General features: G+C 46.6%; 3 protein-coding genes and 2 long non-coding RNA genes across 6 annotated transcripts; 3 read left to right on the top strand and 2 right to left on the bottom strand.

Moving 5' to 3' along the window:
* Positions 1–1528: 1528 nt before the first annotated feature.
* Positions 1529–8410, bottom strand: gk5 (glycerol kinase 5). The gene is made up of 16 exons (XM_003975776.3): positions 7766–8410; positions 7586–7679; positions 7277–7352; positions 7086–7179; positions 6850–6981; positions 6604–6679; positions 6431–6492; positions 6270–6343; positions 5703–5763; positions 5346–5472; positions 5164–5268; positions 4948–5042; positions 4357–4460; positions 4211–4270; positions 3694–3827; positions 1529–2999 (listed from the first exon to the last, which is right to left on the bottom strand). Exons 1-16 carry the CDS (start codon positions 7889–7891, stop codon positions 2827–2829), a joined length of 1593 nt encoding a protein of 530 aa, XP_003975825.2. The 5' UTR covers positions 7892–8410; the 3' UTR covers positions 1529–2826.
* On the top strand, positions 8405–9055 carry LOC115247870 (uncharacterized). Its single transcript, XR_003886933.1, has 3 exons — positions 8405–8545; positions 8766–8838; positions 8938–9055. It is a non-coding gene; the product is annotated as an uncharacterized lncRNA (long non-coding RNA).
* Positions 9056–9620: 565 nt separating this feature from the next.
* LOC101071986 (nucleolin-like) lies at positions 9621–11788 on the top strand. Its single transcript, XM_029831151.1, has 9 exons — positions 9621–9741; positions 9825–9951; positions 10058–10194; positions 10279–10408; positions 10488–10618; positions 10956–11082; positions 11171–11325; positions 11446–11584; positions 11661–11788. Exons 1-8 carry the CDS (start codon positions 9621–9623, stop codon positions 11514–11516), a joined length of 999 nt encoding a protein of 332 aa, XP_029687011.1. The 3' UTR covers positions 11517–11584; positions 11661–11788.
* Positions 11789–12052: 264 nt separating this feature from the next.
* Positions 12053–12730, bottom strand: LOC115247871 (uncharacterized). The gene is made up of 3 exons (XR_003886934.1): positions 12591–12730; positions 12274–12425; positions 12053–12190 (listed from the first exon to the last, which is right to left on the bottom strand). It is a non-coding gene; the product is annotated as an uncharacterized lncRNA (long non-coding RNA).
* Positions 12292–23249, top strand: LOC101072201 (probable cation-transporting ATPase 13A3). Of its 2 annotated transcripts, XM_011616606.2 has the most exons (33): positions 12293–12813; positions 13889–13958; positions 14048–14221; positions 14293–14454; positions 14538–14608; positions 14706–14789; positions 14861–14930; positions 15015–15149; positions 15221–15293; positions 15375–15506; positions 15651–15818; positions 15891–16048; positions 16129–16317; positions 16411–16472; positions 16615–16765; positions 16838–16960; positions 17068–17085; positions 17338–17488; positions 17572–17692; positions 18133–18257; positions 18412–18569; positions 18954–19073; positions 19238–19317; positions 19404–19446; positions 19601–19710; positions 19996–20092; positions 20322–20394; positions 20477–20654; positions 20758–20930; positions 21039–21127; positions 21212–21292; positions 21458–21553; positions 21801–23249. In XM_011616606.2, exons 1-33 carry the CDS (start codon positions 12782–12784, stop codon positions 22002–22004), a joined length of 3771 nt encoding a protein of 1256 aa, XP_011614908.2. In that variant the 5' UTR covers positions 12293–12781; the 3' UTR covers positions 22005–23249. The 2 variants fall into 2 exon arrangements, with proteins under 2 accessions (XP_029686459.1, XP_011614908.2); XM_029830599.1 differs by lacking the exon at positions 21458–21553 and having other exon boundaries at positions 12292–12813.
* The last annotated feature ends 901 nt before the right edge of the window (positions 23250–24150 follow it).

The raw sequence follows: 24150 nt of genomic DNA, 5'->3' as shown, positions 1-24150 counted from the left end.
TATAGGACACCTGAACCAGGAATGAAGTCCCTGAAGTTTCTTCCTTCCACTGCACAGTAAACAAAGGAAATTTTAGGATTTCTGTCTTCCTGAAGCTTCGAGGTTGTTGCTCTATATATGTGCTGGTTGTGTGTCCCCAGAGCCTATAGGCTGGAGTGTATATCGATGGCAATGTAATCTCTCTCTCTCTCACGCACACACACACACACACACACACACACACACACACACACACACACACACACACACACACAATGAGGATGTTATTTGTAACTGACTGGTTGAGCATAGATATTTGGAGCACCAGCCAATTCTTGTTGCTATGGCGATCGAGCACTACTGGAACTAGTGTGTGAGTCACAGATACAGGCGGGGGGGGGGGGGGGGGGGGCAGTGTGTAAACAGGTATGCCTGAGTTATTGTAGAATGATACTTTTACGAGGACTTGTTTTATGTTGTGTTTCTCAAAACAGCTGTTTAAAAAAAAAATCCTCCATTTTTGTCATCCGTATCAAAGTCCGTGCTTTACCGGTACACTCGCCGTGCCAATTACTAAAATGAACTGGAGTGAAAGAAAAGGGCTTAGTCAGCAGGGGAGAGGCCGAGACAGCGACGGGAGAAACAAGAAAAATGGGGGAGAAGCGTGCAGCCTCTTGGCAATCCACCGCGCACAATCCCAGCGTGTCAGAGGGGCCAAAAAGAAAGAGTCGAGTTATATAATGGTTCGGCTCTTATGGGGGCAGAGGATCTGGAGTAGTGGTCGCATTTCACCCAGTTCCTGCTGTCAGATTGATTTTGTTGCAATGCGGGATCGGTCGCAGCGCACAATGCAGCAACCGGCACGGCACCAGCGCGCACACGCTTCCCGTGATTACCGTGAGAGCCGGCGGCACCGACCCGCGCGCTGCCCCGGCTCCCTGTCCGCTGCGGGCCGAGCCCACCGGCGCTACACGCCGGACTGAAATAGCTGGAAATGACAGGCGGGTCGGGAGAAGTGCTGCTTCGGTGCGGGGGGGGGGGCTGACGGGAGGGAGGGGGGGGGCTGACGGGAGGGAGGGGGGGGGGGCTGTAGAGCTCCTATCCACGCAAATCTTACTGTATATCTGCTCGTCCTCGGACAAAGGGCACAATCCTCCCATTGTTTAGGAAAATCCCCTTTTCTGTGCACTCAATTAGCGCCCTCTTCCCCATACCAGCACCAGGAATACACACCCCATTTGTTCTCAGTCACTCCATCCACAAGCTGCCATAGCAACCCTCCCAGTGAGGCTGGTCACATCAATGGGAAGCAATCTCTCTCCGACAGCCTGTGTTTGTGATAATTCCCTCAGGCACAAGACATTGGTCCAGAGTCGGTGAAGGTAAAAATCCTTTGTGTTCACCCACTTTCTCAGGGACAGGTTCAATCAGCAGTCGTCGTTTAATCATCTTTCTGGGGGGTTCTGATCGCCGTGATTCCTCCCAACAGCTTGGGAGGACATCTGCCACTCCAAGTGTCAGAAATGGAGGCTTCTCTCAATCTGAGGTGTTAATTTTTGCATCGCACAGCCTTTAATTTACACAGGAAGACATCGAACGAGGTATACACGCATGTAACATCCAGCAAATACAGCGCATATAAAATCTCACATTATTTATTTTGCATTCGTCATCAGTTCAAGTCCACTAAGCCTCCAAACGTCATATGACATCAACACACGAGCCCAAACAATGGGACTAAAAACACATCATCAAAATGGAAACATGTGGGTTGTGTTTCTGAATTGGGTTAAGTTCAATACTCCACTGAGAAAGGATTAAAACATAAGCTGAATTTAATTTTTTTTTTAATGATGTGCTACAAGCCACTTCCTCAGCGAGAGCAAACGCACCATCGTGTTTTTGTTCCAGTCACATTTGAATAAAGTCAGGAGCACATTAACAGGTCAGTTCACTCTGAAAGGGGCCGCAGAGAGCAGAAAATTCACAATAGAAACCAGCGTGTTTAACTTGTTAAAAAATATGAACATTGCCTGAGATCTTTTTGCCCATGTTAAAAGTTCCTAGACTCTGAAACATTATGTACACGTGGTAATTAGCGCCCCCGTGTGGAAAAACACATAACTGTAACGCTAGTTGGATGAGGCGTAGCAGGGTGTAAAAGGCACCGTTGGCTTGGTAGCTCAAAGGGGCGTGAAGGGTTAATGTCATAAGGCTGCGAAGTAAAAAGAGAAGAGGTAAAATCACAATAATAATGGTCAAAGTTGAGGTGTTATGGTCGATAGGGCATTACTGGTGCAAACGGCTGGGTTTGCGTTTAAGACACCGGTCACACATCTGCTTTGGTATCAAAGCAGATGTTCTATTCCTTTTCCAGAATGAGGTCCAATGCAAAATTATAGAGCCCTCAGTTATAAAAGTCACGTCTTCTACCTGGAAGGTCTTGATGTTTCCTTGAAATACTCAGTGCTATTACGAGAATTACTTTCTTTTGGCAATATCACATCTTTGCAAAACACAATTTGGACAACTACTAATATAACGACGCTCAAATGTGCAGAAAATTACTTCCATTAGCCACACTGAAGTGCTCTTTCCGCTCTGCCTGAGCGAATGCGTTTAAGTTATTTCTGATTGAAGCAAACACGTCGGACTGAGATGCTTCAAATGTTTGTTGTTGTCTTCCTTATGAAAAAAAAACAACCAAAAAACGTATAGATTCGTTGCAACCATGCTGCTGCATGTTTGGGAAATATTATGTTTGCTGTACTGTTGTTATTAGACGACTCTTTCAGGAACATCTACTCTCACGTCCTGCTCCAGACCTTCCAGCTCTCCCTCCAAGCGTTAGGTCTTGCCATACCAGTTCATGGAGCGCCGGAGAGCCCTCTCCCAGCTCTGGAAGACTGGAATGTATTCCCCATTTGGGATGCGAGCACCCGCCTTTGGCGATCCCCGGGGCACGAAGACATCGTCGGTGCTGTGCAGCTTCTTCAGCTCCTCCCTGCTCCTCCAGAACCCTGTTGAAAACACATTATTAGACACAACAGCGGTAAAACGAGACGTCTAAAATAACGAGCAGATGCATTCTGCGCCCATAAATGCACGAGCTGAACAACAAACAGCTATTGATCCACTCTGAAGTAATGGCTCTCAACCACGTGTTTGCATTACAGAAGCTGGAGACTTGTTCCGCCATTAAAGCCAGTTACTGTACAGGATGTTGAGGAATTTTCTGCTCGACCCGATCAGACACGGGTGATAAAGTAGGAAAAGCAGCTTATATAATAAAGAGCAGTATTTTAATTTGATCCTGCTGCCAGGGACAAGAATAGAATTAATACTTCTGATCAAATGCGACTGTCTCCGCAGAGTCCTATTTTAGAGGGAAAGCGACGAGCCCGAGCGTGACTCAGCAGCTTTTATTTCATCTCCGCACTGCAAGGATTGTGCCGTGCACGGCGCTTTTTGATAAAATGCACTTTATTACCCCTCCTAAATATAGTTCGGTATAAACTTTGTCCATTTAAGACTTAAGTCCGTAACAAGAAGTTTTATTTAACAGAAAATAACATAATCCCAGAGAAACGACAATAATCTTTTGGAGAAATGTTTGTTTTTACAAGCTTAAAATGAACGCCTTTGACAATGACTATTATTGTCTGGGCAGCACTGTAGAGTGCACGTGCTGTGCGTGAGCCTGTGGGCGCCTACCGACTCCCAGGCCAGCGACGAAAGCGGCCCCCAGGCAGGACATCTCGTGGTGCTGCATCCTTGACAACTTTCTTCCGAACAAATCCGCCGTCAGCTGCATGACAAAATTATTGGCCGAAACGCCGCCGTCCACCCTGAGACAAGGGAAACCAAACACACACACACACACACACACACACAGCACTTAAATATCATGCGACCCGCTTCCGTGTAATACCATCAGGGAAACACACACCCTTAATGCATTGACAGTATGACTTAAGCTGCATTAGCATTGATGGGTACACAGTAAGAAACGGTTGTTACACCCAGTTTCCTGGCCGACGTCCACACCTTACAATCAGATATTGCCCTGTCAGCTATCAGTGGTTGAGATAATGATAACTACTCTACAGCAGGGGGGTGAACCAGAAGGATCCTGACCGGTCTCACTGATATACAAGAATATAGTCTAGATGCCATGAACCCCTCTAGTTTTCCTTCTGAAACTGTCTGTAAGCAGGAATGTTAATCTTACCTGATCTTGGTGATTGGAATGTTTGTTTCTCTGTGCATCGTGTCATACAGCTGCATATTTCTGCAAAGATAGACAAAAACAATGCACAGTCAATAAATATATATATGTGTGCTAAAGGCCTGAAAAGAGGAGTCAAAAAGGCTGACCTAAAGCTGACGGACTCCAGGATAGCACGGACCAGGTGACACTTAGTGGTGGTGGGTTTAAGGCCCATGAAGGAGGCACAGGCTTTGGGATCATTCAGAGGAGCCTAAATATAGAAACATTTTTACACTATGGCTCAATAATAATAACAATAAATAAATAAACAAACATCCTATTAGAAAGTAAAAATCACGCTAGGCCGCTGACATTCGATTAAACTGACTTTGTAAACACAGAACTCCACATACACAAACATCCAGGACACACTTACAAAAAGGTCGAATCACAATGGAGGCAGTGATAAAAGAGGAGACACATGTTACGCAGACAAAGTAAAGTCAACCGACACGTGAACAACAATAGTTTGAAACAAAATTTGCATGCCTTCGACAATATTTGATTGTGCACAATCACACTTGTGTTTAAAAGTGAACCAAGTCGACAGAGAACTGTTCACTCTCAATCGTGGCACCTTCTTATGGCAGAACATGCTGAAGCGTGATTATGTTGTTCTAATTATTAAAAATCCGACTTTGACAGGATTACACAGAACACAGAAACACCAAATGCATCCACCGTGCATCCAACAGTACCTGCAGGCCGCTGAAGGACGGGACAAAACACACACCGTCTGAGTCGGGAACGCTGTAGGCCATGGCGCTGGTGTCCTGAACATCCGTGAAGAGCTCTGCAACAACACCACACACCAAACCCCGTTGAACCTGTCGCCGTGGTCTCACAAGATGACTTTTTATTAGAACCCACTGCCTGCAAACAATAAAAAAAAGCTGCTTTTCAGCTGCTCTCACCCAACTTCTGCGCCCAGTTGATGGCGGTGCCCGTGTCCGCAGCGTTTCCCTCTGCCAGGTAAACCACCTCTGAGCCGATCTTCCACCCCACCAAAGGATAAAGACCTACGGGGGGGGGCAATCGCTCGTCACACGTCCCTGGAGAAGGAATCTGCAGGATACCTGCCAGCGTTCTGCCATACCTGCTACTGAAGTGTGTGGTTTGCACCCAGTGTTGATGTCCATGAAGGTCCCTGTTCCCATGGTGATTTTGACATCCCCGGGGTTGAAGCAACACTCTCCGAACATGGCCGCCTGCTGGTCTGCCATCTAACACAAAAGCACAGTCATTTACCATAGTTCATTTCAACAATCGGCCCCAATAAGAGTGACAACGGTGCTTTAATTTCAACCTTCTATCAATTTACCACCCAGTGCTCGGCGCCACTGAGTCACTAACATACCCAACGTGCACTTTACACATGTAAATGCTGCCATAAACACAATCCGAGTTTAGAAATTGCATATGTTTACAACTGCCGCGGATGTGGAGAACCTACCAGCGACATGATGGGAATGGGGACTCCAAAGATGGACGGGTCCGTGCAACCAAATTCACAGCTGTTGCAACATGAGGAAGAAACCAGAGCGTAGATAAAATCATGTACAATCTGATTAAAGTACAACTGCAGGTCGTCAGAGATGAATGATAAACACTGCCGCAATTTAGTCACTGACTTCTGGTTACATCGAGCTTCATATTGCAAATGAGCGTTGTCATAAAAGTCGGAGTTGCTTTGTGTTGTTTTCTTATGTCGCTAGTTGATTATAGTTCATTAAGGACTGGCTGTATATCGTCATTCATGATTCACGGCTGCTTTCAACATAAGCTAAGCTTAAAATCTTACACGTCCTGTAACAATTCGAACCTGCACCTGAATATGTGAACTCAAACCGACCCGCGGTTTGGACGAGGAGTTGGACTTTAATCCCAACTACTCCTGCTGTGTTTACGGAACAGGTGCTGTGTTGGCAGTGCAGGATAAGATCCGACCGGGTCGACAAAGAGCCACTTTTGTGACAGTGACCCAACTCGCAGATCGTGGAAAGTGAAGTATAAAACTCACCCTGTGTCTTCTACTTTGGGGAAAATGGAGAGGGGTAAAGACACCATAGAGCAGAGAAGCTGACTCCAACACATCTGTGGAAACAGTTGCATTGATATGAGGAAGAAACACACTAAACAAATGGAATTATAAAAGGGTGAATAACACGAAATGCAGCCAACCTGATAGGAGTCAAAAATACCCGTTGAACTGGCGTTAGAGTAGTCTGTCGCATGAAGGCGTCCTTAAAATAGATGTAGAGACAGATCATTAAAAGTTGAAATAAACTGAAAGGTTAAAAGGGCATTAGTCTTAAAGTCCCTCATTTAGATGAGTTTTCGCATGCCAAACACACCTTTGGTAAGTTTAAAAAGGAGCCAGGTATCTATTGTTCCAAAGAAGCAGTTGCCCTCAGACACAGCCTGACAAACCTGAAAGAGAAAAGAAACACGAGAAAGCTGAAAACCCAGTTTTCCTATCAAAAAGCTGGCCAAAGAAGGCTGGTTTGTCCTTCTCGCCGATACATAAACACTCTTATTTGAGTGGCGTCCCGATGTCAGACTCTGTTATCTTAGGATTTCCTTTTCTGCTATGCACCTACCTGCTTGTAGTGTGTTAAAACCCAGATGAGGCGCATGGTGACGTGCTGAGTGCTGAAGACGATGAGACTTGCTGCCAGACATCGTTTCTGTCTGCTCAGGAAGTAGACGAGCTTCATCACACCGTGAATTACCTGATGTTCGGAAGCAGGGACGACATCCGGCACAAATAATCACTAATCTGACTCATCTTTAGTTCAAGCTCTTCGCTGGAAAGGGAACATACTTGAAAACTTACCTTCAAAGTACAGGACCTGTTCCAGGCCTTCACTAATTCTGCAGCCCTCTGATCCTGCCAGCTAATGAGGTTATGGAACGGGACCCCCGTTTTCCTGTGAGAGCGGGTGGGAAGATGATAACCTTAAAATATAGTGGCATGCAGATGGCATGGTTGTGCTGCAGTGACAAATATATAAGTAATGTGCTCACCTATCCCATGTTGTGAAGGTGCCTCTTTGAGTAGAAATCCCGAGAGCCTCAATCTGGTGCATCTGTATGCCTGCATCTTTATCACAAAGACAGTGACCAGGGTATAGGTACATATATTCATTTAAAATATTAGAAGACTGATGTTATCAATGCATAAAAGAACATTTAGATAAGGCAAAATAATACCTATAGGCCTAACCTATAAACGTTAGTTTCTTTCATATTCATACTCTGAGAAATCTTTAACTTGAATGATCGATTTAATCTATGTTTGTAGATGGCAAACAACAGCAAATGTTGCAACCCTACCTTGCACAGCTCCTTTGACCACTCTGATAAACCCGTTCCATATTGCATCTGGGTTCATCTCCACGTATCCCACTTGTGGATACAGAATTTCAACCTGGGGGAATGTGACAGTAGCACTCATGCACTTGTCGCACGGAGAAAGCTGCGTGTATAATTAGAATCTGAGCTGGATATTAATACCTTGGTTGTGCACGAGCCCCGGATACTTGCCACCTTGTCATAGACATGACATCTGATCGAGGTCGTGCCGATGTCAACAGACAAAATGAAACCTTCCTTCCGAAAACCGTTCTTATGGCTGCCCATCTGTGTAAGTTCTGCTCCCGGTATTCCTCAAATGGGTCCCGTGTTCTCCATGGTCAGCTCACGCTGGTCTTGTTTACTGCCTGCATTTATTTGTGGAGGTGGGTGGAGGTGGTGAGCCAGTCACTGGACCTTCGGACCGTGGATTTGACCAAGTCCAGTGACGGGTAACTTGTGATTACGCCGCGATCCTGGCGCGGCAGGGAAACACAAATCCCTTCTGGGTTTAAAAAGTTCTTTAAGTTGTTTTTTTTCCCTCTTTTGCTAGTACAGTATGAACAAGTAGAGTCCTTCAGCTATGTGGTTTCGGAAACGCCTCAAGAGATAAGCAAGCTAATTAGCCGCTTAGCTAGGTGATAGAAAATTGATGGTTATTACCCCTGAACTTTAAAAGCCTGTTTTACATTGTCTTTGAAATCCACTATTGTCCATTATTTATCACACGCGTCCAAGACATTGAAATCCTTACACCAGCGCGTACATAACCCAAGTTGAAAGTAACCGATTGTGACGCGGCTTAAACCTTGCGACCACCCGTAGTTACGTCACACGCATGCGCAGTGGCGTTGGGAACGCGATTTTCAGCTCAGTTCGCACGTGTTTAACTGTTATTACCTGTACTTGTCCGCGATTTTACAGAAAATGACAAAGTTAGCGGTGAGTATTGCCTTTATAATCAACTAAACTTAAGTGCATAAAAGGTATTTTACACTGACTGCTGGTTAATCAGATAGCCGCAATCGAACTGGTAGGCTAGCCGCTACGTTCCAAGCGACATGAATTTTTACTTTATAGACTAAAATAATTTTGTTTTTGAGGTTCAGCTCTCTTCATTTTACCGGAGTCCTAATTGTTTTGCAAACTGTTTCTTTTTCAGTCATCAAAACGACGAAAGGGTCGGAAAGTTTCTTCCAATAATACAGTGGCGGAGGAAGACAGCTTGAACACAGGTATTACAAATTGTAATCGTCTTTCATATTAATACTTTATACTATTATGTCTCATAGTAATGTCTAATTCTGAGCCGTGCAATAAAAACCTTTTTTTAGATCCTCAGGTGGATTCTGTCATTGAAGTAACTGGACGTAAATCAAAAGTAACTGTAACGTTCGATACACAAAAAGAGGATGCGGAGCCTAAAAATGGCACCCCAAAGATGAAAGATGGTAACATAGATTTATCTTTATTTAAGTTGCATTGAGAGGTAGAAGAAGCAGGAATCACTACACACTATTTAGTTGTATCTGTTGCAGGAAAAAAGAAACGAGCGGCTTCTACGACCGAGGACTCCCCAGCAAAGAAGATCAAGCTCATTAATGATGGTACGGAGACACATAATGCCTGGACTGGTATCGTTTTCTGTCGTTTTAACCCACCTTTCTAACATCGTGTTTTAGGTTTTTGTGTTTTTGTTGGGAACCTAAACAACCACAAAAAAGCTGAAGAACTCTTCAATGCATTAGCACAATTCTTCACAGCACAAAGTCTTCTGTTTCAAAGCATCAGATTAGATCGCTCAAAGTAAGTATGTGGAACTCTCACCAGGCCAGTGTTGGAGCAAAATATTTCAGTTTGGTGTGTCTTTAACTTATGGTGCGGCTAGCTGGCACAATTTGAAGTTTTAGCTACTCAAATTTCACTTAATGTGGATGTTGTTGCAACTCAAATGTGCAGTGAGCTAACAGCTTATGTTCTTTGTAGAAAGCACGCGCACGTAGATTTGGTGTCGGAGATGGACATGACCAAAGCACTGAAGCTAAATGGAGAGATGATGCTTGATAAACCCATAAAGGTTGAGAAAGCAAAGATTAAAAGTGCAGAAAAAGCGACACTTTCAGCAGAGGAGAAAAAAGGTATTGACGTGACTGTTAGGTTTATTACACATGCACGGAAAATATGTGAGGACTGCTAACTCACAACTGTTCCCTGTTAATAGCGATCACGAACAGCAAATGTTTGTATCTGAAGAACATTCCGTACGACACAACAAAAGAAGATCTTTTGAAACTCTTCAAGGCTGTGGATGTTAGGTTCCCCGGTGGAACTGATGGTCCCAAAAAAGGGTGAGTTTTCAAGCGTTCCCTACAAATTTGATGATATTTTATTTGGAGGGTTCTATAGTGAAATAGTTTCCTTCTGCTCTCGACAGTACCGCTTTTTTGGAGTTTAAAAAACCGAGCACTGTCAAGAAAATAATGCGGAAAAAGCCAGAAATAAAGATCCAAGGCAAAGTTTTGATTTGAAGTTTGTTGGAAAAGAAAACGGGTCCAAAGGCACAGAAACAAAAGGCGAAAAGAAGGCAAAAGGTATGTTTATCTTCTTTAAAACCAGTTGTTAAAAAATGATACTTTAAACCTTTAAAATCTTTAATCTCGTGTTCTTTTTCATAGCTCCGGCCTCACCAAACAACACTTTATTTGTGAGCAATTTACCTTACAGAGTGAAAGAAGCAACCCTCAAAACAGTCTTTAAGAAAGCTGTTAGCATTGCCCTTCCGGAGGTGAACGGCAAAAAAACAGGGTAAGAGCGGCCTCCTGGCCACCTCGCCGTGGTGACACCTTTAAGGCTTCTTTTAATTGAACATCTGTTCCTGCTGCAGGTTCGCCTTCATCGAGTTTGCAACTGTGGCCGATGCACAAAAGGCCTTAGAGTCGGCCCAAAACAAGAAGCTCAGAAAGAGGGAGATCCGAGCTGAATTCTGCCGGACACAGAAGGCAGATTTAGGAGAAGGTGCGTTGTAGCGCTCACCTGCTGTAGCGGACCCACCCAAAATAGGCTCAAGACTTAGACTGATGATCAGGAAGAAACCCCTGGATCACTTTCCTGTCAAATAGGAGCCCTTTTGTACTCCCAAGACACAAGGAGCAACCTATAACCTTAAGTTATATGATCCCTAACCCTCAATGATCAAATGTAAACACCCCCCCCCCCGACCCTCGGTGTGACTGCCCAACCACGACTGCCACCCTGGACCAGTACCAGCACGCCCGAGTCCGCTGCGATGAACCTTTTGAGCTGTGGTGATTTAAAAACAACGATGGCTGTTTTTTCTTTTTCCTCCCTCTAGAACTGACAAAAACGCTGATAATAACGGGTCTGGATGAAAAGACAACAGCGGAGACTCTAAAAAATGCTTTCGACGGGGCGGTCAGCGCACGAGTTATTGTTAATAAAAAGACAAGCGCTTCCAAAAGGTGGGTAGTCTAAAGTGATGCTTGTTTCCCTCCCACGATGTTGAGTTTCTCCTGGGTTTGAAGTACAACTTTTCTTTTCTCTGGTCAGGTTTGGCTTTGTGGACTTTGAGAGTGACGAAGTGTGCAAAGAGGCCAAAAAAGCCATGGAGGACTGTCAGATAGACGGGTGCAATGTGTCTGTGGCATATGCAAGGGCCAAGGTAGAGAGGAACCCCTCAGCTGCTGCAGATCAGAACACAACAGGTACTGTTTGGGGTTTACCGGTCTCACAGTACCTGTAGTTGAGGACATTTTTCCTCCCTTCTTTACACTTGTATAGTTTTAGTGTTTTGGTGTCAATATTAAGGCATTTATCTCGATTAGATCTGACGGTGGATGTGACGCCACCAGCATGCGACACTAGTCGCTCAGAGGGAGCAGATGCTGCGTTGTAGCCGCGGGGCCAACGGTGCCCCCAGCCTGCACCAGAGAGGGGCACTGGTTTCCAGGCGAGCAGTCGGAGGTAGACTGGACGTTTATATTTGGCACGTGCATATAAAAACACACATTTACTCTTTTTTTTCTCCCCCCTGTTACAGTCCATCGCTCTGCAGCAGGGAACTGGACTTTTATCCTGGTCTCAGTGTGTGACATCTATACTTTTATGCAAACTTTGTACATTGAACTGCAAACAACAAATAAAGGAGTATAAACTAGTATTATAGACGTGAAGCGTCACGTGTCGTACCAGGTTTAGGAGATGGAGCACGCTGTTGTTCCTGAAGGAAACATAATGATTCATGAACAAATAAAATGTCTGAAGTTACTAAAGCTGTGTAGCGATGGTCCAACATACTGAGCCTGAACCATCTGGGAGTGAAGCTCAACAACAAAAACCTGCAGGCTAAGTTTTGCAGTGTTCCTCTCATGAGCAAGGGAGCACATTTCCGCATGAAAATGCCACGAGGGCCTTCAGAACCCAATCCAGACGCAGTTGAAAAGGGAGGGGTCAAAGTCCAGCTGTTCATCTGGAGGAGGTGCAGCTTTTCTCACCTGTCCCCTGTTGTGGCCTGGAGCAACACCCAGTTTTGCAGCTTATTAATTTTTTTTATAAGCTGACACTGGGGGTCTGGAAGAAAAAGTTCCAGATAAATGCTTAAGTTCACAAGTCTGCAACTGTAAGATGTTTAAACAAACCAAATTTTTTCACACCTGTAATTTGAGCTGGCATCGAGATTTCCACCAGATTTATGACATTTCCCATTAAAACAAGCGGGTTTTTCTATCTCCGCACGAACTTCCCCAAAAGTTCATCTCAGGACTTTCTAAAGTCTCAGCCAAGATGCCAAATGTTCTGCACTGACCTGAAACGAGACAGAACCAGGCGTTTGAATGGAAGGACCGACTAGAAAAGAGTCACGACGCCCCTCACGCCTGCGGATAAAACCCCCCTTAGACGCGCAGCCGAAGTTGGCGGATTTTGCTTTAACTTTCGCCTATCGAGCCCAAACGTGATGTCCTACAATGACCTCACATCCTGTTTCCCCACTTCCTTCGGAATGGACCGGTTTGGGACGGTCCCGGCAGCGCGCAGCGTGGATCTCTGTTGTGTTGGCGCGTCAGAGCTGCGGACGCACGCTGGAGATCGTCGCTGGGACCAGAGGGGCAGAAAAAGTCCCGACAAAGTTTCAGAGCCGGGGTTTATGCACCAGGATGTGCCATGTCTGATGCGCTGAGGGGAGAGGACGCTCGGTGAGTCCATACGCCTGAATGCGCCCTTAAACCTGCGCACAGTTTACGTTGATCACAGCCGAACCTGAGTGTTCTTTACCGTCCCGTGAAAAGAGCCGAGCCAGGAATGTCTATACATACGTTTGGAATGTGTCGCAATAGCTTGGAAACGGTGTAGATCGAGCTCGTCTCGCAAGCACGGTTGTCTCTTCTCTTGTTTTCGAACTTCAAATGGTCCCAAAACTGCAAACAGGTCGATCAAACTAACTTTAGATAACCACGGTTGATTGCAAAAGGAAACGGGTTCTACACATCTGCAACATTTGTCGCTGTTAATACGTTTGTTTTTCTTTTGGTTGACCCTGGAAAGTTTGGGAAAAGAGTGTTGGGGTTCTTGTCCATTACTCATGGACTGCTCTGAGTTTTGGTCTTGCACCAGAACTTTTACATATTTTCCTTTAAAGCTGTTACGACAAAATCCTGGCTTTCTTGAAAGCAAAGCGGCTTCGGGGAATTTAAATTCTACTTGTTCCACAGGCGCTGCCACAACACGACGGTGTCTTTCAGCCTTCATAGATCATGGCGATGACGGTGCTCAGAACTTAAAACGTAATAAAAGTATTCAGATCAACAACGGTGCCGATTTAATTGTGAATCCGACGTTGCTGTAGGTGTGACAAACAAGGTGCAAAGGTCCCCTGCTGCTGCTTCTGCGCTCCACTGTTACAACACCAATTATCTTTAACATTGTAAAAAAAACAACCTAGTAAATTGATAATGCAAAACAAGTGCCGTGTTTATGCTCTGTGCACAATGCACATTAGAATTGTGCTCTAACCTTAGCTAAATCATAAAACAATCATCTTTCTTTTAGGATAAATTACATCTTCAGCATTGAAGTAGATCCTTTTCCATGTGTGTGTCTCATGAATGGCTCACTCGTTTACCTTTTATCTTGTTTAGTACATTGCTGCTCCAGAGGTCATAAAACCCAATCCTTTAATAATCGCGACCCAGACTGAGGCTGGAATTTTCACTCTTACGACCTGCCGGCACCGGCGTTCAAATAAAGGTGGATTTCTCCTTCTCGCCACAGTTGTTGCACTTCTGGCAAAATGAAGATGAGGCAGGGGAAGATTATTAACCGGGGCCTGGAGGACGAGATGGTGTGTGTGACTCCAGATCCTTGATGTTCGACACAATCATGGAAACCTGCAGCCGCCGGGCGTATGAACGCGCGTGTCTCCCTGTGCAGGAGGTGTGGGGTTACCAGCTCTGTCTGTGGAAGATCGTCCTGGTGGGTGTAGGTGCCGTCTGCTCCGGGGGTCTCCTGCTGCTGCTGCTCTACTGGCTGCCCGAGTGGGGCGTGAAGGGCACCTGCACGCCCACCTCGCTGAAGGAAGCGCACACACTCCTGCTCAGAACCACGGTAGGGACACAGTGGCGACAGAAAGGCTGAAGCCGGCGCCAGTGTAATTACTCTCAGGAAACTTCACGCAGGATGAGTTTCGACAGTGGTTCCGGGCCAGGCTGCGCGTGATCTCGGCCCCGGGGAAGACGCCTTTCGAGAACGTGGATCCGCAGCTCGTGGCTCAGCTGCCAAACAGAGACGGCAGCATCCAGGAGCACGGCAGGAAATCTGGAGAGAGGCAGCCTGTCCAGGTACCGCAGCCTTAAACTGGTTATAGCAGCAATTAAAAATGATACATGCCTAATCCATTTCTTAACCCCCCCCCCCTCCTTAGATCCTCTACTTCAACCACCACAGCACTAAATACTACTGGAACGATGAGATACAGAACTTTGAATTCTACAAGTAAGATTCCTGATGGCTTTAATTGGTAGATTTGTTCATATCTGCTTGTCCTGCTTTAAGTGGCTGCAGTGGAACTGAGTGCTTGTGCATCTCTCAGAGGTTTGGAGGATTTGAAGGTGAGCTGTGCCAGCATCCACTCCGACCACAGCTCCGGACTGGCCAGAACACTGCAGGCCTACAGGTACCCCTGTGGTTTATCGTCTTCCTGCCGCGTGCTCATATTAAAGTTGTAAACCCTTTCAAACTACTCAGGGCTTTGTTTTTCGGGGAGAACGAGATCGCCGTCAGAGTGCCGTCTCTTTTCAAACTTCTGATAAAAGAAGTGAGTTTTTGCACAACACCTTAGGTTCACGGTGATTACTGCTGTCTTTCTAAAGCCCGGCGTGTCTCCTTTTCCCTCCATCAGGTATTAAATCCTTTCTACATCTTCCAGTTCTTCAGTGTTATTCTGTGGAGTGCTGAGGACTATTACTACTACGCCTCAGCAATAGTTTTCATGTCCGTCATCTCGATCGCTACCTCGCTGTACACGATCAAAAAGGTGGGTTCGCCGGGTTCCCGTTGCCTCTCGTAGCATTTCTGTCGACGTGAACGCCGTTGCTCTCGCTCCAGCAATATGTGATGCTGCGCGACATGGTGGCGGCCCACAGCGTGCTCCGGGTCTCGGTGTGCAGAGGAAACCAAGGTAGGCTTCACAGAGTCCCAGGCAGCATCAGTGCAGAGACCTGATCTCTGCGTTTCCTGCGCTGGCCGTTCGTTTCCGCAGAAATGGAACAGGCCATGTCCACAGAGCTCGTGCCCGGCGACGTCATCGCCATCCCGGCCAACGGCATGGTGATGCCCTGCGACGCCGTGCTCCTCCAGGGGACCTGTATCGTGAATGAGAGCATGCTGACAGGTTGTGTTCCCATACACCTCCCCCTGCAGAAAGGAATAGTTCTGAGCCTGCTAACGGCTTTTGCTCCTGTGGTTTAGCGTCCAAAACGCGCGTTATGCAGCTTTTAGTAATAGCCATCAGAAAGCGTCCTGCTTCCATCTCCAGGAGAGAGCGTGCCAGTTACCAAGACCAGTTTGCCCAGTGCGGGCGAGGAGGGGGCGCAGAGCTACGACAAAGAGGAGCACAAGCGACACACCCTGTTCTGCGGCACTCTGGTGATCCAGACCCGCTTCTACTCTGGCGAACTGGTGAAAGCCGTCGTGGTCAGAACAGGTGAGCGGGAGAAAAGCGGAGCAGCGTTTGATGAGTTCTGGTCTCAACGGAAGCGCTCGTGTGCTCCCGCAGGCTTCAGCACGGAGAAAGGCCAGCTGGTGCGCTCCATCCTCCACCCCAAACCCACAGATTTCAAGCTCTACCGCGATGCTTATTTGTTCCTGTTGTGTCTGGTGGGGGTGGCAGCCATCGGCTTCATCTACACTATTGCCCTCAGCATCATGAGCAAGGTAGGAGAGAAGGAAAGGGGGAAAAGGTCCGAATCCGGCCCGCTGTGGTCATGTTGTGGTTCCTCCTCCATGTTCTCCAGGTGCCTGCTCAAACCATCATTATTGAATCTCTGGACATCATCACCATCACCGTGCCCCCGGCCTTACCGGCGGCCATGACGGTCGGCATCGTGTACGCACAGCGGCGTCTGAAGCGCGTCGGCATCTTTTGCATCAGTCCTCAGAGGATCAACATGTGCGGTCAGCTGAACCTGGTCTGTTTCGACAAGGTAGAGCAGCTTTGGCTCCAGTCAGTGTTCCACAAAGTGAAGAAAACCTGGGTGTGTACGTTCTTCACGTGCACTGTTTATCTGCTCCGTCAGACTGGGACCCTGACTGAGGACGGCCTGGACCTGTGGGGTGTCCACAGAGCTGCGTCTGGGAGGTAATAAAGAAATAAATAAAGACATGTTTCTATTTTTTTCCCCCCTGCAGCTGATAAGAAGTCTTGACAGTCGGTCTGTCCTCAGATTCATAAACCAATCGACCGTCATCGCCTTTGTTGGCCCCTCCTTTTGTTATTGCAGTTTCTCGCCTCCAGAGTTTGATGTTACCGGGGAAAACTTGGTTAACTCTACATTTGTGGCCTGCATGGCCAGCTGTCACTCGCTGACCAAAATAGAGGGTGAGCTGTCTGGAGACCCCTTAGACCTCAAGATGTTCAACGCTACAGGCTGGGTGAGCTTTACCTGTAGATTAAGCAGAGGCACTTCTTTAGATCAGTAAGCATCTTTACTGTTTTGTTTTTAGGTCCTAGAGGAGCCCACAGAGGAGGAGACCTCCCTTCATAACCCCATCATGCCCACAGTTGTACGACCTCCAAAAAACTCCAGCCCTGAAGCCAATCAGAAACATTCACTGGATCAGAACATGGTACCATTGCTCTGTGCCATTTGCTCATAAATCACATTTCTGAGGTTTTTGATTGGAAATGCTTATTATATGCTTATTTTTATAAGAAGCCCTCTTTTCCTCCACAGGAACTGTCAGAACTTATTGTAAGTTGCCCTTTTTTATTCATTTATCCAGATTTTTGCGACACTTTGCTAATCTGTGCTCTAATTTAAAGTTACAGTTAGTAGCTAGTTAGTAGCTAATGCTAGTCAGTGTTAGCTGAGATGAAGGGAAGAGGTCCTCCTAGCTGAGACCTGCAACTCATAACATAGCAAGCTGTGGTTGCTCAGTAATCTCAAAGAAACCATGACAAGATAATCGGTTCCATTATTAAAGCGTTTCCTTTTTATTTCCAGACCGGGGAAATCGGGATCGTGCGTCAATTCCCTTTCTCCTCAGCCCTGCAGAGGATGAGCGTGGTGGTCAGGAAGTTGGGGGAAAAACACATGGATGCTTATTTGAAGGGAGCGCCGGAGGTCATCGCCAGCCTCTGTAAACAGCACACAGGTGTGACTCTCAGCCCGTCTCCTCGAGCATTTGCTGTCATTATTGGCTGTCTTTAACAAATACGCACATGACCTTCTCTTCAGTGCCGCAGAGTTTCTCTGAAACCCTGGAGAGCTACACCAGACAGGGCTTCAGGGTTATTGCTCTGGCCCATCGACAGCTGGAGTCTAAACTCTCTTGGCACAGAATCCAGACCCTCAGCAGGTAACCGTTCAACAATGCGCACATGCAGCTAAGCACAGAATTTAAAGCAACAGTCCACCAGAATTCCCACTCATTTATAAAGGAGATAAATTCCAGATGGTTGATCATATTGCTCCCGTGACAGTTAAAGCTTTAAAGAAGTAGCCTGTAAACAGCTGTTCAGCTGTTTGCTGGAGTCTCGACAACAAACCAGAGGGAGAAATCTCCCCACCCGGCAGACTCAGATGAGCTGTCTGCAGCCCAGGCCCTGCTGGTCTAATGAGCTACAATAAATACTCTGAAACGCCGCGGTCGTCGTGTTCAAAAGGTTTCCCTGTTTTGCTGCCGTGCCCGTCGTCTAAATCCTCACCGTCTGTGATCCACTTTGCAGGGGCTCATCAGTAACAATCTCACACATGTGTCTCTGACCCACGGCTCGTTTTCTGCCTCTGTGCTTCCAGGGATGTGATAGAAACCAACATGGAGTTCCTTGGTTTGATCATCATGCAGAACAAAATAAAGGAGGAGACTGCTGGTGTTTTATACCAGCTGCGGCAAGCTAACATCCGCACTTTGATGGTGACGGGTAAAAAAGTGTTTTCTTTTTTTCTTGTGGTGGTGAAGGTTCGTGCTGCAGATCTTTTGGGGTTAGAACCCTGCACCAGTGACCGGTGTATTCATGCTGTCTGTGCTAATCTTGCTCCCCTTCTGATTTAAAAAAAAAAAAAATCCTTTCTTAGGTGACAACATGCTGACGGCCATCTCAGTGGCTCGGGACTGCGGGATGGTCCAAACGCACGAGAGGGTCATCATTGTGGACGCGGTTCCTCCCAGGGATTTCCAGCCCGCCAGCATCACGTGGCGTTACACTGAAAACCCCCGAGACGTCATCGATCAGGTGAGATAGAGACAGATGAGATAGATGCAAAGTGCATGTAGTCACAGGCTGACTGTGAGCACAGGTGAGGAACATCTAACTCGAACCCTCAGGTGCACAGACTGAGCTGCCCTGCATGTTCAGACATGTTTGCTGTCTTTGTGCTTCAGGTTAAATATAGTCTCTTAAAACTACAATGTACACATCATTAAGCTACCATCAGTTTTTTGCAACAGAAAAAAAAATGCGCGTGTGTTACAATGTAGACGTTGTAGAAATGTAACCGCATCTCACATAGAGGAGGTAGAACTTAAAAATCTTATCCGACTTGAGGCGTGTGGATAACAGCTTTTCAAATAGTCCTAAAGGTCAAGAGGCAACGTCTGACTGACCTTTACCTTACAGATGGTTGCTGTACACGTCGATGAAGGCCTGTTTGACAAGCAGGAGCCGAGTTTTCACTTCGCTGTGAGTGGCAAAGCCTTTGCCGTGATCACCGAACACTTCCCTCAGCTCCTGCAGAAGGTGCAGACTCCACTGCCGACGCATAGGCACACTTTAAGATTTGGTCCTAATCCCCAGTCAATACACTGGAAAAATCCTTTTCTATCTTTACTTGTATGAAGCCAACATGAGTGAACGTCCTCACTGATGCTGTAACTCTTTCTCTCCACACGGGGGCGCCTCAGCTTCTGCTGAGAGCGGCCGTGTTTGCTCGGATGACCCCGGACCAGAAGACCCAGCTGGTGGAAGTAATGCAGGGCATCGAGTGAGTGATTTATTTGTTTTCCCCTCTGTTCCTTAAGGTCCTCTCATGTGAAATTCAGATCTGACTCTGTCCATCTGACTCTGCAGCTACATCGTAGGAATGTGTGGCGACGGCGCCAACGATTGCGGAGTAAGTGCAGGTCACCTTCAGTTAGTGCGCGCAGATCCCCCCCCATTCCCCTGGGTGAAATGAAAAAGATCTGGAAGCTAACTGACTGTTCATTTCTCCTTGCTGAATCCTGTCGAGTGCTTTTTCCCCACTCTTGTGTTGTCGTCCGTCTCAGGCTTTGAAGCGCGCGCACAGCGGGATCTCTCTGTCAGAGCTGGAGGCCTCCGTGGCGTCACCCTTCACCTCCACCACGCCAAACATCTCCTGTGTCCCCACGCTCATCAGGTAGCGAGGCAGTCGAATCAGTTGGAGGGAGGTCTGACTCAGTTTTATTTGGTGGGAAAGGTCACACCACAGATTGCGCCCTGGTTAGAGACCCCACACCACCAGGAGCTTCTCAGCCTCTTTATCCGAGTTTAGGGACATTTTAATCATCAATACGCCTCTTCCCCCTAAGAATATGGACTCCTAATCGTGACACTCATCTCACTTAATGGCACGACCTCCAGTGCTCACCCGTGAGGCTCATCTGGACTTAGAAGATTGAGTGTGACCTTTTTGATTTCACAGGGAAGGCCGGGCTGCTCTCATTACATCCTTCTGTGTGTTCAAGTTCATGGCTCTGTACAGCATCATCCAGTACATCAGCGTCACGCTGCTCTACTGGGTGAGCACGCGCGGCAACACACACTTAACACAAACACTACAGCTGACTTTCAGTTATCCTGCCCGATGGGGAAAAGTTCAATTCAATTCAATCTTTATTTATATGGCACTTTTCATACACTAGGTAGCACAAAGTGCCTCACAAAGGATAAAAGTTGCTGTTTTGGGGTTTATTTGTGTTTGTTTGTTTTTTAAATGTTAAACCGTTTTTATCTCTTTTCCAATAACAGATTCTCAGCAACCTCGGAGACTTCCAGTTCCTCTTCATTGACATGGCCATCATTCTCATCATTGCCTTCACGAGTAATGCCGAGAGAAATATTCAACATCGATTAGATAAAGAGGTCCGATTTTAAGTGCGGCCGTGGTTTCTTCCCGTCTTCAGTGAGCCTGAACCCGGCGTGGGAGGAGCTGGTGTGGCGCCGGCCTCCGTCCAGCCTTATCTCTGGCCCTCTGCTCTGCTCGGTTCTAACCCAGATCATCGCCTGCCTGGGCTTCCAGGTCCTAGCCTTCCTCTTGGTGCAACAGCAGAGCTGGTATGAGATATGGACCCCTCAGTCTGAGTGAGTGACACCACTGAACGCTGAGTCAATGGGAACGTTTGCACATGTGGCACCGGCTCCATGGCTTATAGCATAGATTGACTTGGCTCTCTTTGCCCTGCAGTGCCTGTAATGCGTTCAGCTCCAATTTCTCCCACGTCGATAACACAACGAGCCCCAAAAACATCAAGAACTACGAGAACACCAGTCTCTTCTACGTCTCATCCTTCCAGTATCTGGCTGTTGCCGTCATTTTCTCCAAAGGAAAGCCCTTTAGACAGCCCAGCTACAAGAACTGTGAGGCCCTCCCTCGATTCTCCCTCCATCCGTCTGTAGTCTTTGATCCTTGAGTGACTTTTTTCCCCTCCTCTCCTCCCATCTCTGTTTTGTCGTGTTTTCCCGAAGGGCCGTTCCTGCTGTCCTGCGTCGCTCTGTATGCGTTTCTTTTCGCCATCATGCTGCATCCTGTCCCCGCCATCGACAACTTCCTGGAGGTAAACTTGGAAGCACTGTTGAGTTTGTGCACATGCGCGTCAGTGCGGTGTTGCGTTCATTCCTGCGGCTCTGCCTCCTCTCAGATCGTGTGTGTTCCTCACGACTGGCGCGTGACACTGGCCATCATTATCGCGGCGAACGCGGCCGTCTCTTTCCTGTTGGAGGTATGATTTCCAGCCATCCTCTCCAGCACACGACTCGTCTCTTTATCAGAAATCTTTGATCCCCTACTAATCAATCAAATCCATGATGCACAACTTTGTAGTTGTAACAACATTTGTGATTGGCTGATTCTTAATTTTCCACTAAAAAGCGGAAATCTCTCATAGATTGTGATCGTTGACATCTGCTTGTGGCGGCTAGTTTTCAGGGGCAATAAAGGGGTAAAGCACCCCCCCGAGCCCCGACCTTCTGATCCACCGCAGGTTTGGAAACTGTCTCTTTTTTTGTCTTTAAAGCTTCTGCTACAGCAAATTGATTGAGCTTTGTTGTTATGACTTCTTTTTATGCTCCTGATTGATCAGGACTCTCCTCAAGGTTTTACTTGAAGCTTTTCTATGATTGAGTCTTCTTGATGAGAAGATCATTAGTTGATCCAAATCTAAAGGCTCCATCCTCACCGTTCGACCGCTACTTAAGTACCTTAAACAGTTTTGTGTCATCCCTTCCCAGGAAGCCAATAACCGCTGGGCATCTTCACTACTCTCCTTCATTTTCTGCCGAAGGGGCAAGCCCCCGAGGGCGCGCTACCGGAGCCTTGCACTTAAGATGCTGGATGATGCTGATTGGCCACCCAGCCCCTCCTCCGTCACCTACGCCACCGACCCCTCCCTCACCTCCAACAGGGCCGACAAGCACGGTAATGCAGAGAGCTGAAGACCAGCCTGTCGATTTACCCTGAGCCCACGACAGACCGCCGTAAAGCCACCATGTGATTGGCTTCATCAGAACAGACGCAGCGTTTGGATCCTAAACAGTCGGCTCGAAGGTTCCTGAGCAACAAGAAGATGCGGTTGCAGGTTCCGTGATGCAATGCTTCTCAAACTCAATTCGTCTTTGCCGTTTCACAGTTTACATTCCAGCATATTTAGCTCAATTCCAGCAATCAAAATCAGGAAACATCAGCATCCTCATATGAATGAGTGAGAGATTATAACAGATATTACAAATGGTATTTTCATGCTACCTTTTTGTGCCTTTAGAGGAAAGTGGGGCTCATTCTCTTTAAGTGCTGTTTTACGTGGGCGCGCTGCATCTTTATGCAACTAATTCAAAAGTCTTCGGACACTAACCTAAAGTGACTCGATATTGCCTCTGAAGGCAGCACGTGGAATTACAATCAACAACAAACCAGGCCAATGTGATCAGCATGCTAATCCCAGTACTTTTGAACATAGCACTAATGATTGAATTGAAATTAATCATTAAACTGACATCTGGGGCTCTTACTGCATTCATACTAACTGCGTTAGTTCACCAGAATGCTGCCAGTGCAACTGGTTCGCGGCTCTTATTCCGACTCCAGGCGTTTTCCTCGTGAATACAAGCATACAACCGCCTGGGCGTCTAAAGTCCAAAAACACACACTCAGGACAGAACTGCCTCTTTTGAGGGTTTCCACGATGGCAGCCGACGGTGTTTTTCTTTTCCAAGAAAATAATCAGTTGCCTTATTTTTGTCCGCCTTAATGCTGAGATTCTTCCTAGAAAGGCAGAAGCTGAAAACCTTGGTTAATGTTTTTAAAACCTTAACGAGGAGTCCTGTGGGAAAGTGTCCCCAGGATGCCTTTTTTTTAAAAATCATTCTTTTTCTCCAAACACCTTTTTTTGGCTGTTCTCTTTGGAAGGGAAATGGATTATACTATTTAACACAATTAAGGTGTTCAAGGCAAATGGTGACCTCTTTATACACCTTTAATTAATAGCAGCTGATTTTGATGTAAGTTTTATAGTTCTCACTGTCAAATTAGCAGAAAAAGGAAATTTGTGGTGTGAAATCATCACTGACAATAAAAGGGAGATGTTGATTTTTAAGTGTACTTACAGTCCTACAGTTGTGCAAAAGTGTTTCAGCCTGTTTGCAGAACTCCCATTACATTTCTCAATAAATCTGTATATTAAGCCACTCTTGCATGCGTCGTGGGGGGCTGACCTTGGTCACACTTTTTCAGCTAAGACTTACTGATCAATTATGGGCTTTCCCAGCCTCCTCGCTGCCTGGCATATGGGTGCTTAAAGGGGCGAGAGTGGAGGAGAAAGAGGGGTATCATTTCATGTGGAGATCAGGGCCTATAGGCACTGAATAGATGGATTTAGAGGGGATGGTGAATAAGAGAGGGGGCTCCTCGCTTGTACCAGAAAGAAAGGAATCTCCCACAGATCAGGGAAGAGCCTTTTCTGGAATATTCATGATGAGGATGAAGTGGCATCATGAATTCATGTGTGTCTCCCCTGACTTCCACGGATCATCTTTTCGGTAAACAGCGATGTTTGCAGAGCTGAGATGTCGGACTCTCGATCTGTTTGCCATGTAATTTGTGGATAGTGTTGCCTCTTCACAAAGCAATATGGGTTTTTGTGTACACTCTGCTGTATCCTTTTGTACAGCGAGAGCAACAGATGGAGAATGGCGGAAAGACATAAAGAAGCTAAAACACACAGCCTTTCTTCCTCACAGCTAGCTACTTACGCCAAAAGATTTTCTCAAGCTTGCAATCAGACGTGTGCGTTTTCAGACATTTTGGACTCCGTCTCTTGTTTCTTTTAAGGATTTTTTTGTTTTTTTTGTTTCTCTTGTGTACTTTCAAGAACTGACCCCGAGCACACGGGCTTTATTTAGTGGTTCTTTATCCAGGAATAGAGAGTCCGGACCAGCTCGGAATAAATTTCGGACTGTAACGACCGCACTTTCTCCACCGAGACCGCTCGTTTCAGGTGCTTTCTGCATATTTCTCGTCAGGCCTGGATTGCTCGTCAGGCCCTCATCTTGATTAATAGTCAGGACACAAGGCTGGCCTGATGCT

Source organism: Takifugu rubripes, chromosome 22 (assembly GCF_901000725.2).
Source record: "Takifugu rubripes chromosome 22, fTakRub1.2, whole genome shotgun sequence".
NCBI classification, from domain to species: domain Eukaryota; kingdom Metazoa; phylum Chordata; class Actinopteri; order Tetraodontiformes; family Tetraodontidae; genus Takifugu; species Takifugu rubripes.
This window is presented reverse-complemented; position numbering and strand designations above follow the sequence as displayed.

Coding starts and splice junctions, on each gene's coding strand:
- gk5 (XM_003975776.3), bottom strand. CDS start 7,891: ATGGGCAGCCATAAGAACGGTTTTCGGAAGGAAGGTTTCATTTTGTCT. Junction 7,353..7,585: donor GGTCAAAGGAGCTGTGCAAG/GTAGGGTTGCAA, acceptor TTTGTGATAAAG/ATGCAGGCATACAGATGCAC. Junction 5,473..5,702: donor CCATTCCCATCATGTCGCTG/GTAGGTTCTCCA, acceptor CTTTTGTGTTAG/ATGGCAGACCAGCAGGCGGC.
- LOC101071986 (XM_029831151.1), top strand. CDS start 9,621: ATGGACATGACCAAAGCACTGAAGCTAAATGGAGAGATGATGCTTGAT. Junction 9,742..9,824: donor TTCAGCAGAGGAGAAAAAAG/GTATTGACGTGA, acceptor CCCTGTTAATAG/CGATCACGAACAGCAAATGT. Junction 10,619..10,955: donor GAAGGCAGATTTAGGAGAAG/GTGCGTTGTAGC, acceptor TCCTCCCTCTAG/AACTGACAAAAACGCTGATA.
- LOC101072201 (XM_011616606.2), top strand. CDS start 12,782: ATGTCTGATGCGCTGAGGGGAGAGGACGCTCG. Junction 15,150..15,220: donor CGCTGTACACGATCAAAAAG/GTGGGTTCGCCG, acceptor CTCTCGCTCCAG/CAATATGTGATGCTGCGCGA. Junction 20,931..21,038: donor ACAGCCCAGCTACAAGAACT/GTGAGGCCCTCC, acceptor GTTTTCCCGAAG/GGCCGTTCCTGCTGTCCTGC.